This window comes from Eleginops maclovinus, chromosome 7 (genome assembly GCF_036324505.1).
Source record: "Eleginops maclovinus isolate JMC-PN-2008 ecotype Puerto Natales chromosome 7, JC_Emac_rtc_rv5, whole genome shotgun sequence".
NCBI classification, from domain to species: Eukaryota; Metazoa; Chordata; class Actinopteri; order Perciformes; family Eleginopidae; genus Eleginops; species Eleginops maclovinus.
In genome coordinates, this window is record NC_086355.1 from 26,513,589 (window position 1) to 26,528,923 (window position 15,335).

Consider the following 15,335-nt stretch of genomic DNA (forward strand, 5'->3'; position numbering starts at 1 on the left):
ATTCATGGCATTGTTCTGAAAAGGTGATGGTGCAGTGTTAAAAAGTGAGATGGCTAGCTAGCTAGCTAGCTACGCTATAGGTAATTAGCTTAGGCAATACTAAAGCACAAACCAGTTAATAAGTTTCTAACTACCAAGCTAGTCAGCTAACGTTAGTCAGCTTCCTGTCTTACGTTAACGTTAAGTGGTACTACAAAACAGAGATGTTTGTGGTACTGGTAAAACAGAGATTATTTGATTAAGTTAAACACTAAATAAGTCAGCTATATGTCTATCGATATCTAGCTAGCTTTTCTAGCTCCTGAATATTCGTTGTCTGTTCTTCTCGGTTTTTCTCAGTTGCGCTCCCGTTTTCAAGTTCAATGTCGTCTGATGCAGATGGACTTGAATGATGCTACGTATGATGTGCATGCAACCAATCCAAGCTACAATGACTAATGCAGTTCAGAGACCAGACCACTGCACTAATGCTTTTAAAGCAACTTCGACATTTTAACAGTATCAGGGCCACAAAGGCCATGATGGCCGTAGGACATACAATTATTTTCGGGGAATCACGGCCAGACCGAGGGGCAATGATGGCCACGGCCGTCGAGGCCGCCATGAAATCCCCACCCTGGTATAGGCCTACCTTATTATTACCGGTTCCACACACAAGGCGGAGTTTTGAATTGAAGAAGAGCGAGGTTGATAATGTCATCGTTATCCAAAAGTGTCTTGTGTTCTCTTTCTCTAAAATCCTCCAGGCATGTTTTTAAAAAAAAGAAAGCCAATGATGATTTAGCCTTAGTTGCTCAGTTATAGTGTGCACTTAACAACTGCCAATAAACTGCTTACCGAAACTCAAGGCAGCTTCACTCACCACGATTGCACTCAGTCCACAAGACTCCAGTGGCAGTTTTCCGGTGGGCCTAGTACCTGGCAGACACAACTCCTTCGTCCTCAAGCAAGATGGGAGATGGAACGTTAACAGCCGCACTAGCAGAGACTGGTGAGGTAGTGGCAGCTCCCGGTTCTCCGGTGCGCCTAGCACCTGGCAGAACAACTCCTCCGTCGCCTTCAAGCTCAATGAGAATGGGAACGGCTAGGTGCCAGTGGAGCGCAGCTAATGTTAACTAGGTTAGGCTAACAGCAGCCACTAGCAAAAACCCCACTCAGCCTCAACGACGAACAAGCCGTAAAGTTGAGCAGTGTTTGCTAAGATTAGGTAATTCAGCTACACTCACTAACATTACTTAACTAACTCACAAAAAAAGAAATGTAAGTAATATACAACTATAAAGGTCTGACTCAATAGCAAAGAACAAAATGGCACCTGCCACTTCAGAACAGAAACTTGGACTGACAAAATGTCTCTGCCTATCACGGGCCAAGTTAATTAACAAATTACTATTGAATTATAACATTTAAATTAAAATTCATCAAAGAAATAACTCTGATTGGTCTAACTGTACAGAATTCTGCATCAACGGTGGATGGTAATATGTGACGTATTTCCTATTATTTTTCATTTGGCCCCACAGCTCATCATCGAAATGGCGTTGCGCAAGCACACTGTGTTTTTGACTGCTAACCTAGTTAAACAGGGGCTGAGGGGCCAGCCCCATGCCCATTGAGGAAGACTGCTAGGAGAAGCGCGACCATTACTCAACACGTACAGAAAGTGATTTGGAATGTACCAGAGAGTTACAGCGCTACCATTGTCATATTATGTCATATCATGTGATAAACACGCAATAATGTTAATTACGAAATAAAATACATATATATAACTTGTTGTTAGTGGAAATCGAATTATTGATCATGTCTTGAACTGTGCCACAGCGGCCACTAGGTGTGGGGCCCGGCCCCACCGGTCCCTAATGCAGAGACGCCCCTGGGCAGGACCCAAGGTATCCCAGCAGAATATTGCCCAGAGCATCACACTGCCTCTGCCAGCTTGCCTTCTTCCCATAGTGCATCCTGGAGCCATATCTTCCCCAGGTAAGCCACGCACATGCACCCGGCCATCCACATGATGTACTGTAAATGAAAACGTGGTTGATCAGACCAGACCACTGCAGAGCGAGAACCCCCCACAAGGGCTAAAGTTTGTGAAGTAAAGATAACACATTAAACTCAAGGGACTCACTCCTCAGTTTTATACTGTTTGTTTATTTATCAATGTATCATCTAGTTAAAAATATGTGATACATCACATAGTTAAAAAGATTCAGTTTAAATCCGGCTAAATGGGACAACTACGCCACCTGATGTCATAAAGATTTAACTGCATGATTACAAATAGCAAAGGATGATGGGTAATCTTCAAAGCAACGGAGGATTTACGTTGAGGGAACGTGTCCGTATGTCCGTGGGCAAAACGATGTTAACTTGCTTGATAACAGTGTATAAGTTCAGCTGGCTGCACATGGTTGGATATTGTGAATCCCAGAATGATTTTGCCACGTTTTAGTGAAGATTGAACATACGTTTTAGGTGTTTTAGTGTTAGTAAAAATCCCCACTGTGTAGCTAGCAATTGTTAACGCGATGCCGTCTTTCCAGACAGACCATGCGCTGTTGCCCACGTGATGAAGTTTCTACCCTATTTTGTTATGAATGCAGGTATGTTGCTCTATAATGTGAATTATGCAAATTAGTTACGTTTGCCGGTTATTTGCTGACTGTGTTTTGTATTGTGTTATTTTTAAATAAGTGAAATACTAAGGAAAAGGTAACAATCTAGTGTGAAATTGCATTATTGTAATATTGTCTTGTATCACATGTCACTTTATTTAGTATTTAGTATTCAGCTTAGTTTTATTAGTTATCTTATTACTGTACTGCCATTTGCACTATACGTATTGTTGTATATTGTATATACCTACGTAGTTACTGTAACTATTTCACTATTTCATATTTGCAAAGCTGCTCTTATTGTTGATACATTTAGTTTATATTTAGTTATACTTAGTTTATACTTAGTTATTTTAGTTTATATTTAGTAATATTTGATGTATATTTAGTGTATATTTAGTAGTTTAGTTATATTGAGTGTATATTTCTCCTTCCTTCTTTGTATTGTATTGAACTGTTGCACCTCAATTTCGCTCGGGATAAATAAAGCTTCTTGAATCTTGAATCTTATCCTTACCTAATTAAGAGGGGGACAAGTTCTGTTTTCTTTCATTTATTTTATTGAGTTGACTGAGTTTAATCCACTATACGATCACCATTTGTATTGTACTTAGTGTAAAAGACGTAGGGATGGGTAATAAAAAAGCAACGGAGGATTTACGTTGAGACAGACCATGCGCTGTTGCCCACGTGATGAAGGTTCTACCCTATTTTTTGTTATGAATGCAGATGCGGAATAAACCTGCTGTTACCACAACCCTGATCAGCTCCTGAAGTCGTTTTACACCAGTGGTTCTTAACCTTGTTGGAGGTACTGAACCCCACCAGTTTCATATGCGCGTTCACCGAACCCTTCTTTATTGGAAAAATAAAATATAATTTTTTCAAATTCAAAACATAGGTATATGTTTTACTGGTGCACAAAATGAACCATGCATCAACATCACTGTGTTCAAAGAACAAAACCAGCAAAACATGATTTTCACACAAAAACACAATAATGAATACTTACTGCAAATCAGTGTGACTTCTGCTGTTGCCTTTGAGAGACCAGTTCAGAAATGCGCGGCTTCACCTTGGCAAGTGCCACTCTCATGTCATTTTCGCAACAAAGTCTCTTCCTTTTCTTCGTTTTTATGTCCAGCATCCTCGAAAAGGATTGCTCGCAAAGAATAGTTGTTCTGAAGAGTTGCTGTTGAACCTGGCTCTGTTGAATTTCAATGATTTCGTCGAGGTATTCATCATTGACATCTGCTGTCTCAACACCAAACGTGAACGGCTGTCTCCCCCATGCTGGATATGACTCTCTTGTAGGGAAGTATCCGTTGAGAGACTTTGCAAGCTCATCCAAGTGCGTGGCAATTGCTTGCTTCAGTTCCGCGGGTACAGAAATGTCTCCAATTCCAGACACATCTTCGATCTTACTTACACAGTCGTCCAGCAGGGGAAAGTTTGCGAAGTTATCGTTCTCTGGTCGTCGTTTCCATAACGAAAGCTTTTTTTGAAAAGCCTTCAGGTTCTCTTCCGCTTCGATGATGTTGACTCCACCGCCCTGCATCTGCTGATTGAGACGATTGAGAGCTGCGAAGATATCAGCCATGTACGCTAAAATGAGAATGAACTCAGAATATTTGAAGCAATCTGCATGACAATGTTGGTGCTCTTGCAAAAACAGGGCTAATTCCACACGCATCGCAAAAACACGATTCAGCACCTGTCCCCGGGATACCCACGAACGCTAGAATGGTACAGAAGTACCTCGAATTCAGAGCCCATTTCTTTACACAGCTCACTGAAGATGCGGTGCCTCAGAGCACTATTTTGCACATAGTTCACCCATTCCACTACAATTTTTAATACTTCTGCCAGTTTTGGAGGCGAGGTTTTTGTTGCCAACGCATGCCTGTGCAGAATACAATGCGTAACAATGATGTGTGGTGCATCGGCTTTCACTAGCGCACCAAAACCAGATCATGCAAATCAGATGCAAATCATGTAGTTAGGAAGCTGACTCCCATCACGTTCCGTTATACATGTGAATCCATATTGTACATATTCGTCCGACCACTTTCTTTTTTTGCTCGACATAATTAGTATGAAGGGATTCAAATATTAAGAAAGAAATCACACAACGTACCATCACGACAGTCACAAGTCGACTACTGAGCGCACCAAATTCCCTGCAGCACAGATAGGCCAAGCGATGTAGTGTGATCACCTGCAGCCAGTGATGGCCAAGCGGGGCGTGTCATCACGAATCATATGAGTCGGGTGTGTGTCTTGACCTCCGCCGAACCCCTGAGACTGACTCACCGAACCCCTGGGGTTCGATCGAAGCCAGGTTAAGAACCACTGTTTTAGACAGAAGACATCTCACAAGGGTCACATATCTGAACAACAAAGACACAGCAGATCGGGATTCCGGTTAGGACGCTAAGGCTTAGCTGTGATTTATTCATTCACAACGGCAGCTCTTCTTCATCCACCTTGCATAGAGTGAAAGCAAACATTAGCTACATGCTAGAAAATTAAAAGCAACTAAATTAACAAACAAAACAGAAACATCCCCTTGCCAAACATACACAAACAGGTAAATAAACATCTCAACCAACCCATTAGCAACACAAATTCATTGTTTGGGCGCTTTTAACTCCACAATGTATGAAATGTACCGCAACAACTAACATCCCTCACCTTGCATGGAGTGAATGCAAACATTAAAACCACTAACCTCCTCCACTCTTTTAAAAGAAGGCACACCTGCCCACCACCACTGACCCTCTCGCTGCAGCTTGGTTTCCGGTTCAAACTTTTTTAGAACAAGACGGGTCCAGACAACAATCATTAGCTGCACAACAGCAACACTTAGTGGCCTGTCAAGGATTCAACCACTTCTTTTATTGATGGAGTCCCAGCCATCATACCAAACATAAAACAACAAAGGCCATTAAAGGCAAAACATTTAAACACTTAAAATAAATAAACTTGGTGTATGACTGTTATATATTTATCAAACAAATCACGCAGAGGTCTGTATTTTTCATCATAGGTACTCTTCAACTGTGAGAGATGGAATCTAAAACAAAAATCCAGAAAATCTCAGTGTATAATTTTTTGAATAATTAATTTGCATTTTATTGCATGACATAAGTATTTGATCACCTACCAACCAGTAAGAATTCCGGCTCTCACAGACCTGTTAGTGTGTTTCTTTAAGAAGCGCTCCTGCTCTCCACTCATTACTTGTATTAACTGCACCTGTTAGAACTTGTTACCTGTATAAAAGAGACCTGTCCACACACTCAATCAAACAGACTCCACACTCTCAATAGTGGCCAAGACCAAAGAGCTGTGTAAGGACATCAGGGATAACATTGTAGACCTGGGATGGGCTACAGGACAATAGGCAAGCAGCGTGGTGAGAAGGCAACAATTGTTGGCACAATTATTAGAAAATGGAAGAAATTCAAGATGACGGTCAATCTCCCTCGGTCTGGGGCTCCATGCAAGATCTCACCTCGTGGGGCATCAATGATCATGAGGAAAGTGAGGGATCAGCACCAGAACTACAAGGCAGGACCTGGTCAATGACCTGAAGAGAGCTGGGACCACAGTCTCAAAGAAAACCATTAGTAACACATTACACCGTCATGGATTAAAATCCTGCAGCGCACGCAAGGTCCCCCTGCTCAAGCCAGCGCATGTCCTGGCCCGTCTGAAGTTTGCCGATGACTATCTGGATGATCCAGAGGGGGAATGGGAGAAGGTCATGTGGTCTGATGAGACAAAAATAGCGCTTTTTGGTCTAAACTCCACTCGCCGTGTTTGGAGGAAGAACAAGGATGAGTACAACCCAAAGAACACCATCCCAACCGTGAAGCATGGAGGTGGAAACATCATTCTTTGGGGATGCTTTTCTGCAAAGGGGACAGGACGACTGCCCCGTATTGAGGGGAAGATGGATGGGGCCATGTATCGCGAGATGTTGGCCAACAACCTCTTTCCCTCAGTAAGAGCATTGAAGATGGGTCGTGGCTGGGTCTTCCGGCAGGACAACGACCCAAAACACACAGCCAGGGCAACTAAGGAGTGGCTCCGTAAGAAGCATCTCAAGGTCCTGGAGTGGCCTAGCCAGTCTCCAGACCTGAACCCAATAGAAAATCTTTGGAGGGAGCTGAAAGTCCGTATTGCCCAGTGACAGCCCCGAAACCTGAAGGATCTGGAGAAGATCTGTATGGAGGAGTGGGCCCAAATCCCTGCTGCAGTGTGTGCATACCTGGTCAAGAACTACAGGAAACATCTGATCTCAGTAATTGCAAACAAAGGTCTCTGTACCAAATATTAAGTTCTGTTTTTCTGATGTATCAGATACTTACAGTGGGGCAAAAAAGTATTTAGTCAGCCACCAATTGTGCAAGTTCTCCCATTTAAGAAGATGAGAGAGGCCTGTCATTTTTATCATAGGTACACTTCAACTATGAGAGACAGAATGAGAAAAAAAAATCCAGGAAATCACATTGTCTGATTTTTAATGAATTAATTGGTAAATTCCTCGGTAAAATAAGTATTTGGTCACCTACAAACAAGCAAGATTTCTGGCTCTCACAGACCTGTAACTTCTTCTTTAAGAGGCTCCTCTGTCCTCCACTCGTTACCTGTATTAATGGCACCTTTTTGAACTCGTTATCAGTACAAAAGACACCTGTCCACAACCTCAAACAGTCATACTCCAAACTCCACTATGGCCAAGACCAAAGAGCTGTCAAAGGAGACCAGAGACAAAATTGTAGACCTGCACCAGGCTGGGAAAACTGAATCTGCAATAGGTAAGCAGCTTGGTGTGAAGAAATCAACTGTGGGAGCAATTATTAGAAAATGGAAGACATACAAGACCACTGCTAATCTCCCTCGATCTGGGGCTCCACGCAAGATCTCACCCCGTGGGGTCAAAATGATCACAAGAACGGTGAGAAAAAATCCCAGAACCACACGGGGGGACCTAGTGAATGACCTGCAGAGAGCTGGGACCAAAGTAACAGAGGCTACCATCAGTAACACACTACGCCGCCAGGGACTTAAATCCTGCAGTTCCAGACGTGTCCCCCTGCTTAAGCCAGTACATGTCCAGGCCCGTCTGAAGTTTGCTAGAGGGCATTTGTATGATCCAGAAGAGGATTGGGAGAATGTCATATGGTCAGATGAAACCAAAATAGAACTTTTTGGTAAAAACTCAACTCGTCGTGTTTGGAGGAGAAAGAATGCAGAGTTGCATCCAAAGAACACCATACCTACTGTGAAGCATGGGGGTGGAAACATCATGCTTTGGGGCTGCTTTTCTGCAAAGGGACCAGGACGACTGATCCGTGTAAAGGAAAGAATGAATGGGGCCATGTATCGTGAGATTTTGAGTGAAAACCTCCTTCCATCAGCAAGGGCACTGAAGATGAAGCGTGGCTGGGTCTTTCAGCATGACAATGATCCCAAACACACCGCCAGGGCAACGAAGGAGTGGCTTCGTAAGAAGCATTTCAAGGTCCTGGAGTGGCCTAGCCAGTCTCCAGATCTCAACCCCATAGAAAATCTTTGGAGGGAGTTGAAAGTCTGTGTTGCCCAGCGACAGCCCCAAAACATCACTGCTTTAGAGGAGATCTGCATGAAGGAATGGGCCAAAATACCAGCAACAGTGTGTGGAAACCTTACAGACTTACAGAAAACGTTTGACCTCTGTCATTGCCAACAAAGGGTATATAACAAAGTATTGAGATGAACTTTTGTTATTGACCAAATACTTATTTTCCACAATCATTTGAAATTAATTCTTTGAAAATCAGACAATGTGATTTTCTGGATTTTTTTCCCCATTCTGTCTCTCATAGTTGAGGTATACCTATGATAAAAATTACAGGCCTCTCTCATCTTTTTAAATGGGAGAACTTGCACAATTGGTGGCTGACTAAATACTTTTTTGCCCCACTGTATGTCATGCAGTAAAATGCAAAATAATTACTTAAAAATCATACGATGTGATTTTCTGGATTTTTGTTTTAGATTCCGTCTCTCACAGTTGAAGATTACCTATGATAAAAAATACAGACTTCTACATGCTTTGTAAGTGGGAAAACCTGCAAAATCAGCAGTGTATCAAATGCTTGTTCTCCCCACTGTATATATATAGATCTATATACAGTGGCATGCAAAAGTTTGGGCACCCCTCTGAGATTTCATGACAATTTGCTTTTCCTTTATAATAGAAGATCACAGCAACAACATTTGTTTTCCTACAAAGATGTAGACGTTTTAGTGTTTTCCAGACCAAAATTCTTAGGGTAGCATTACATAGTTTTATTATAATAAAATAAAATGCAAAAAATGGGATGTGCAAAAGTTTGGGCACCCTTATAAATAGCATTCATTTCAACACCTGTACGGATTTATAGCTGACAGGTTGCTGCACAAAATTGCTTTGATTAGCTCATTAGACCTTCAATTACAAAGACAGGTGGAACCAATCATGAAAAAGGCTATTTAACATAGGTAATAGCTGGCTGTGCCTGGCCTAGGTTCTTTCTTAGGGAGTGGCAAGATGGGGACCTCAAAACAACTCTCCACTGACCTGAAAGCTAAGATAATCCAACATTATAAATTAGGAGAAGGGTACAAAAAATTATCTGACAGGTTTAAACTGTCTGTCTCCACAGTCAGAAACGTAGTTGTGAAATGGAAGGCCACAGGAACAGTCCGTGTGAAGGAAAGATGTGGTAGGCCGACAAAAATAGGGGAAAGGCACAGGCGAAGGATGGTGAAAATGGTCACAGAGAAGCCACAGACCACCTCCAGAGAACTACAACAACATCTGGCTGCTGATGGTGTAGTTGTTCACCGTTCCACAATCCAGCGTACTTTGCACCAGGAAGAGCTCATTGGAAGGGTGATGTGCAAAAAGCCTTTCCTGAGTGTTAATCACAAGAAGAGTCGCATGAGGTATGCAAAAGCACATCTGGACAAGCCAGAAGCATTTTGGAACAAAATACTGTGGTCAGATGAGACCAAGATTGAGTTATTTGGTCATAACATGAACAGGTATGCATGGCAAAAAAAACACACTGCATTCAATGAAAAGAACTTGTTGCCCACTGTAAAATTTGGTGGAGGATCTATCATGTTATGGGGCTGTGTGGCTAGCACAGGTACTGGAAAACTTGTTAAAGTTGAGGGCCACATGAATTCCTTACAGTACCAGGAGATTCTTGACAAGAATGTTCTAGAGTCAGTCACAAAGTTGAAGCTACGCCGGGGTTGGATTTTTCAGCAGGACAATGATCCTAAGCACCGATCAAAATCCACCAAGGAATTCATGCAGAAGCACAGGTACAATGTTCTGGAATGGCCATCCCAGTCCCCAGACCTTAACATCATTGAAAATGTATGGATTTATTTGAAGAAGGCTGTCCATGCACGGAGGCCAAGAAACCTGACTGAACTGGAGACGTTTTGTGTGGAAGAATGGGCCAAAATACCACCTGCCAGGCTTAAGGGACTTGTCTGTGGCTACAGGAGGCGTCTACAGGCCGTTATTGCAGCAAAAGGAGGCAATACTAAATATTAATGGAATTATTTCTTAGGGGTGCCCAAATTTATGCACATGCCTATTTTTGTTTGAATGCACATAAACATGTTTCTGTTTGACCAATAAAAGTTATTTCACTACTGAGATGTTTCTGTTACCATAAGGTATAACATATGTTAAAATGAAGTTGCTGCTTCAAAAGCTCAGCAAGTGACAAACTGATGCAGTGGTTTTCCTAAGGGGTGCCCAAACTTTTGCATACCACTGTATATATATATCTATATATATATATAGATCTATATATATATATATCTAGATATAGATATATATTTATTATAAGTGTGTGCGTGTCAAAAGTTCTATCCATCAGAATGTTGTGGCTTGATTGTATCACACATATCCTGCTGCTCTTCTCGCTTTAGCCTTTGCCACAACTTCCATCCCGTTTCTGTCCTCTTCTGGTCCCCTTCCGATGTCAGGACTTGTAACTCACAGGACTCTTCGGGGGACATCGATTTGTCGGTGGATTTTTCCTAGGAGCCTTGGACTTGTCAGGTGTTTTGGCGTCACTCACAGTCGTACTTTCCTCATGTTCTTCATCCATTTGTTCTTCATCCACATCAACTTCCTCCATTTGTGTGTGCTCATCATGTACCTCTGGCGTCCCAGGTCCAACACTCTCCCCAACTTCCTCTGTGTGATCAATCTCACAGTCGTTTGCTGCATCCGCTTCAACTTGTTCTCCCATCACTTCACCAGCCTGTTCCCCTGGAAGGAACATACACTGTGTCAGGAGGTTGCGGTGCACCACCCTCTCTATTTCACTGTCCTCTAATCGTACAACGTACACGGGTGAGTTGAGTCGTGTCTTCACCACAATGTATGGACATGCCTGCCATCTTTCTCCCAGTTTCTGCCGTCCCTCCACATGACACACTGTGACAAGGACTCCAGCATGTTCATGTGGGTCCGGTTTAACTTTTCGGTGGTGCCTTGGGGGTGGTAAGGTGTCGTATGAGTCTTTGTGAAGCCAGTGAACTTACACAGCTCCTTCAGGACAGTACTTTCGAAGTTGCGCCCTTGGTCCGGATGCAGCTTTGCAGGTAACCCAAACCGGTAGAAAAAGGTTTTCCACAGTGTTTTAGCCAATGTAGAGGCTTTTTGTCGGGTAGGCCTGGGTATAGCCATAAAAGTGGTCTGTAATCACAAGCACCTTTTCTATGCCACCTTTGGACTTCTCCAGAGTCAGGAAGTCCACACACACCAGCTCCATGGGGGCACTCCTGTGAATACTGACCAGGGCAGCCCTGAAGCCTGCAGTAGGGGTCTTCCTGAGACAGCCTCTTTCACACTGCTCACACCACACCTTGATTTCTTGAAACATTCTTAGCCAGTAGAATCTCTCCCTTATCATTTGCAACTGCTCTCCCTGAATCATCATGGAGGGCAGTCTTGACTGTATTATATATTTCTGTTATTTAACACTTTATATTTTCTGCTGACATATAAAATATGTCTCAATAAACAGGGACAGAGGCCCAAACAAAAGCCCTGATCAATCACAGGGCAGAAAAAGACCACCTGTTCACGGGCAAGAGATTCACAGCCAGGAAGGCCTGGGGGTGAGCTTCAGTTTTACATCAGTTTTTTGACAATGCTGTTTTGCTGCATGGTATGATAATCAATGTTACCACTGTTGAGAACAAACCAAAGTGACCCTGAGTGTGTAATGTCATTATTATGCATGAAGCTTATTGTCAGTAATCACACTTTGCATGCAGGATGCTGTAAGTTTACACGTTTTTTACTCCAGAGAGGTTCTGTAGAAGATGGGGATGGTTGAATTGCCTACTCCCAACCAAGTCTCCAAACAGTGGGACAACTTAAAAATAAAAAATAAAAGGTGAGATATTGTATTTCTAGATACATACAATGCAGCTATTTCTATTGTGTCTTCATCTGACTGATGCATCCCTTGTTCTCTCCCAGGAGCTGAAAACCCCCCCCTACAGGGACGGTGACAGATGAGGGAGAGGCCACGGCAGCCACATGGCCGTGGTTTTCCCTGATGCATGAGGCCCTCAGGAGTCAGCCCTCGATGGAGCCTCCAGTCCGATGGACTCATGTGTCAAGGAAAATGAGCCTATGGCTGGCGTGGCCCCCAGTGGGACTGGCTATTCATCCAGTGGAGTTGGGGCCTTTCCTTGTGGCCAGGCAGGTGAGGAAGAGAAGCATCCTGGGCAGCCTGGCACTACACTGAATGAAGAGCCATCCACCTCTCTCTGTCCCCCGCCTGCCAAGAAGAAAAGGGCATGTAGGGGGGCCCTCCTTGAATTTTTAAAAGAGGAGGCAGAGAAGGAGCATGAGCGCTTTGAGCGCTAAAGATTTTAGATCTTTTTGAAAAATGTGTAAACAAATGATTTGGTTTTTATCATAAGTTTTTGCTAAGATTTTTTAATCTTTCCTTTTCAGTTTCAGTTTGTCAAAATTGTTCTTTTTTTATAAAAATATGTTGAAAATCTGCTTGATAAAAGCCTTTCTATGATATTATATACACAAAAATCTTTATGACAAACACAACAACAACAGTCTCTTGAAGGCACACAGCTTTTCCTACAGTGTGGTGCCCAAGGCGTTCGTGTCCCCAAGTTTTACAGACCACACCAATGTCCCCAACATCCTCTGCAGACTCCAGGATGTCGCCCGCTGCAAGGCAGATAATATGCAGGACTGCACAAGTGGTGATGACTAAGGGGAAAAAGGTGTGGTGGACCTCCAGAGACTTGAAGAACAGCGATCTCAACCTAGTTTTCATCATGCCAAAGGGTAGCCACTATCACCCAAAATGAAGAATCCTTAAAAAAAAAAGAGAAAATATTTATTATACGGAAAGTCATTGCTGGATTTTGATGTATTACCAAGAATCTTTAGCCTTACCTGGGGGAGGATACAGAGCCTCTGCAGATTCTACTGATCTTCATGACACTGGTGTCATGGACTGAGCCAGGATCCCCAACAAAGGTGTTGATAAAGAAGCCCTTCACACACTGCCTTCAATTGTATGGATGGGAAGAGCTTTCTGTTGAGGTAATCCTGGTCGTGAGGTCCTGGGGGGGTCTTTATACGAACATGGCAGCCATCAATGCCCCCCACACACCTGGAGAATACTATGCTGTTGGCCAGCCTTGCAAATGCTTGGTCAACCTCCTCCAGTTCTCCAGGGGGGGGCAGTTTGATGACTTACTGAAAAAAGGCTGCAATCTTTTCCACTCCAGTGTGCACCAGTCTGCAGACTGTAGACTTGGGGACACCAAAGGCACGGGACACCACAGTGTAGGACAAGCTGAGTGCCAACCAATAAATAGTGATTAAAAAATGTACCTCATGTGACCAGCCCTGTGTGCTCTTTGATGGCAGGATCCTCAGCAGGGCCTCCGGGCACTGGCGCCCCAGTCTGTAGTCCTGCATGAGGTCCTTCTGGCCATCAAAGAACACAGTAAGGTGCGGCACATGAGGATTTAAAAAAGCATGATCAGATCGACATTCATCTGCAAAATAAAGATGACTGTTACCTTAAGCACCAAACTTTTACTAAGCTCTGCCCATTTTTTGATCTTAAATGCGCCTTGAGCGCTCCTGCTCTTGCAGAAGCATATTATATACTGCAGTTGCACAAACAATCCTTGGACATCTTGTCTTTGGTGAAGTTAAACCTCTTTCTATCCGAAACGTATATAGCCCTGGTACCTTCTTCCTAAATGACCTTCATGGGTTTCAGCTGTTAGTTTGTCACTGACCTGATTAGCCCTTAATTCAGCTGCCAAAATGCAGTGATAAAGTAGAATTTAAAATGCTCATTTGCCACACACACACACACACACACACACACACACACACACACACACACACACACACACACACACACACACACACACACACACACACACACACACACACACACACACACACTTTGTAATCCAGGGAATGTCAATCAAACTGTTTTTTTTTTAGATAACATCTCTTTTTCTTCTAATGTGCCATACTAATCAAACTATTGTTCGTTTATACATTTTTAACAATGGCTTTTATCTTTTTTTGAAAATGACTTCTTATTTTATTTATCTGGGTCTACTACAAATGTTATGTCAGTAAATGTGTAATAACATAAGCAGCAGGTGGGGGGTGGCATTTTGTGTGAATGAAACGGGGGCAGAGCTGGCTGCTGTCGGACGATCCAGCTGTGTCGGAATCATCACAAACGGACGTAGCTTCACATGACCATTTCCATTGGCTCAAATTGTAATATCTAGTAACAATGCTAGATCAAAGAATCTCCAGGTTTGAATGACGATGACATCACGTTGACCTGGATAAGTTCACACGTGTAAAAAATCTTTAACAAAAAAAACAACAATGTAATGGATCATGGGAAAACAGACTGCTTTCATTTTATTTTTTGCAGGTTGAACGAGGAAATATGTTATACATCTCAAACAAACATGTCTTCATTCCACGCCATGACATAATGTGAAAGCTGGCTCAGTTCACATGTTCTTGTTTGTTCACTCTTCACAGAACTGGTCTGTCCTCTACAAACATCGGAAGGTGCTGCTGTAGCCTGAGCCGGGTTAAGAGACACAATCATGTCATAATCAACACACAACACTGCTGATTATTATTATTATTGGGGGGGGGTTGGGGCGTAGGCCAGGTACACAGGGAGAGCAGGAGAGAACAGAAAGATCAGCCCCAAGTGCAAAAGCAACATTTTAAGATGTCAAACAGCTGCTGCGGCGCTACATCTGCTGGGTGGAGTTCCCGTTCCAGGTGTTGTTCTCATCCTCGCTGTCCTCCTGGTTCCTCAGCCTGCAGATCTTACCATCTTTCCTGAAGTCTTTGGGCCGCTTCTCCGCAGTGTGCTTGGGGAGAGTTTCTCTGAGTGGAAGATGAACACACACACACACACACACACTTATAGATCAACCTGAGGAGAATGCTGTACCACCAACCAAGAAGGTTGTGCCTCAGTTTGTTTTATGAAGTGTGAACTGCACTGGACTATAAGGGCCCATCTCTTTAAGGCTGGTGCAAAGATATAATTGAGTTGTTTCCTTTGGAATATGTTACACATTTTTCTGCATGCCAAATCT

The 15,335-nt window shown here is 43.0% G+C and overlaps 1 protein-coding gene across 1 annotated transcript in view; it reads right to left on the reverse strand.

Annotated features, from left to right (window-relative positions):
* Positions 1-14,601: 14,601 nt before the first annotated feature.
* Positions 14,602-15,335, reverse strand: part of ubxn4 (UBX domain protein 4) — a 37,907-nt gene continuing 37,173 nt past the window's right edge. Inside the window, exon 13 of the mRNA XM_063887231.1 lies at positions 14,602-15,120. Within this exon, the coding sequence (XP_063743301.1) occupies positions 14,982-15,120 (139 nt within the window). The 3' untranslated portion in view covers positions 14,602-14,981. The remainder of the gene's footprint in view (positions 15,121-15,335) is intronic.